The 1,257-nt window shown below is 39.5% G+C and overlaps 1 protein-coding gene across 1 annotated transcript; it reads left to right on the top strand.

Annotated features, from left to right (window-relative positions):
• Positions 1–559: 559 nt before the first annotated feature.
• On the top strand, positions 560–1,042 carry LOC116181410 (serine protease inhibitor I/II-like). The gene is made up of 3 exons (XM_031501776.1): positions 560–684; positions 736–826; positions 876–1,042. The coding sequence occupies exons 1-3, from the start codon at positions 621–623 to the stop codon at positions 994–996; spliced, it is 276 nt and encodes a 91-aa protein (XP_031357636.1). The 5' UTR covers positions 560–620; the 3' UTR covers positions 997–1,042.
• The last annotated feature ends 215 nt before the right edge of the window (positions 1,043–1,257 follow it).

The following is a 1,257-nucleotide window of genomic DNA, read 5'->3' on the forward strand; positions in this document are numbered from 1 at the left end:
AAAACAACAAATAAATAAGAGGGGTTAATGCTTTAAAAGAAAGATTCAGAAGCTTCAATTCAAAAGGTTGTTCATAGTGTTCCTGGAAAGCTTGAGTCTTTTTTTCAATAACCTATGTACTTTGTTCACTTCTTAATTTAAAGAAGTTGATTGTGGACCAATTCCACCCTCGGGGTAGAAGAAACCTGAACTAAACCTGGAACAAGTGTTTGATTTTAGCTATTTTCACCAATTTCGAGCAAAAGTAGTTGGTTACCAAATGATATTTAAAGATAGATAACGTTGTCTATATCCATTTTCAGTAAATATGATGTTTTGCTCGTCTGGTGCTATCAATATCAAAAGGGTTCACGGGGGTCATATGGAAGAGGTACACACTCTGAAGACGTACACTCTAGAGCCCTTACAGTCAGATTAGACCTCAATCTATTCGGTAGAATAAATAACACCCGCCTCCCTTTCTTCGCGTGTTACTATCGGAGAAGGAGTTACAGGTACCGTAGCTGTTTATCGAGTATTATCACAAGTTATAACCTACGGGTCATTGTGATACCCTTATACAGAGTATAAATATGGACTAGAAATCGGTATAGTTTGAAGACTTGAAGAAGCTGGTCAAAATGAAGCACCAAATAGTGATTTTTCTCGTTTGTGCTTTGGTCGCAACTTCTGTGGCAGAATTTAGTAATTAGAAACGCATTGGCTACGTTCAAATCTAACGATTTCTTCTTACAGAATGTGAAAAAGGCACCCCTTACAAGGAGAACAATTGCAACTCTTGCAACTGCTTAGATGGAGGATTACTGGCATGCACCGAAATTGCATGGTAAGTACAATTAAGGGGCCCCTTTCGTCCGTAACTAAATCTTTTGCAGTCTCGGTGACGAGTACCAGAGGTCGTTCAACTGCGTGGAGGGAACTGTCACCCAAAACAACTGTAATACGTGCACTTGCGTTGAGGGACAAGGTACAATTTGTACCAATCACAAATGTTAATAGATTATACGAAACAATTAAATAAATATTTCAGTGCAACCCTTAATTTTAAAATTTGTCGGTTTCGTTGTAAGTTGTAACTCCCACTCTGCTCTTTCCATGTATGGCCGAGGTGGTGTCACATGCGGAGGGGCGAATGAGAATTTGTTGGTGAATGGAAGCTGTTAAAGTTGACGGACTGAAAGTCAAACAAGTTCATATCCTCCCCAACTAGTACAACGAACGGTTGGATATACTGGGTGACCCAATAAGACCGTTCCT

The sequence above is a fragment of the Photinus pyralis genome, unplaced genomic scaffold (assembly GCF_008802855.1).
Source record: "Photinus pyralis isolate 1611_PpyrPB1 unplaced genomic scaffold, Ppyr1.3 Ppyr1.4_LG9, whole genome shotgun sequence".
NCBI classification, from domain to species: domain Eukaryota; kingdom Metazoa; phylum Arthropoda; class Insecta; order Coleoptera; family Lampyridae; genus Photinus; species Photinus pyralis.

Bases quoted from the DNA above. Each gene is read 5' to 3' on its own strand.
- LOC116181410 (XM_031501776.1), top strand. From the start codon at position 621: ATGAAGCACCAAATAGTGATTTTTCTCGTTTGTGCTTTGGTCGCAACT. The intron at 685-735 runs GTAATTAGAAAC...TTCTTCTTACAG, and splicing joins AACTTCTGTGGCAGAATTTA to AATGTGAAAAAGGCACCCCT. The intron at 827-875 runs GTAAGTACAATT...AATCTTTTGCAG, and splicing joins GCATGCACCGAAATTGCATG to TCTCGGTGACGAGTACCAGA.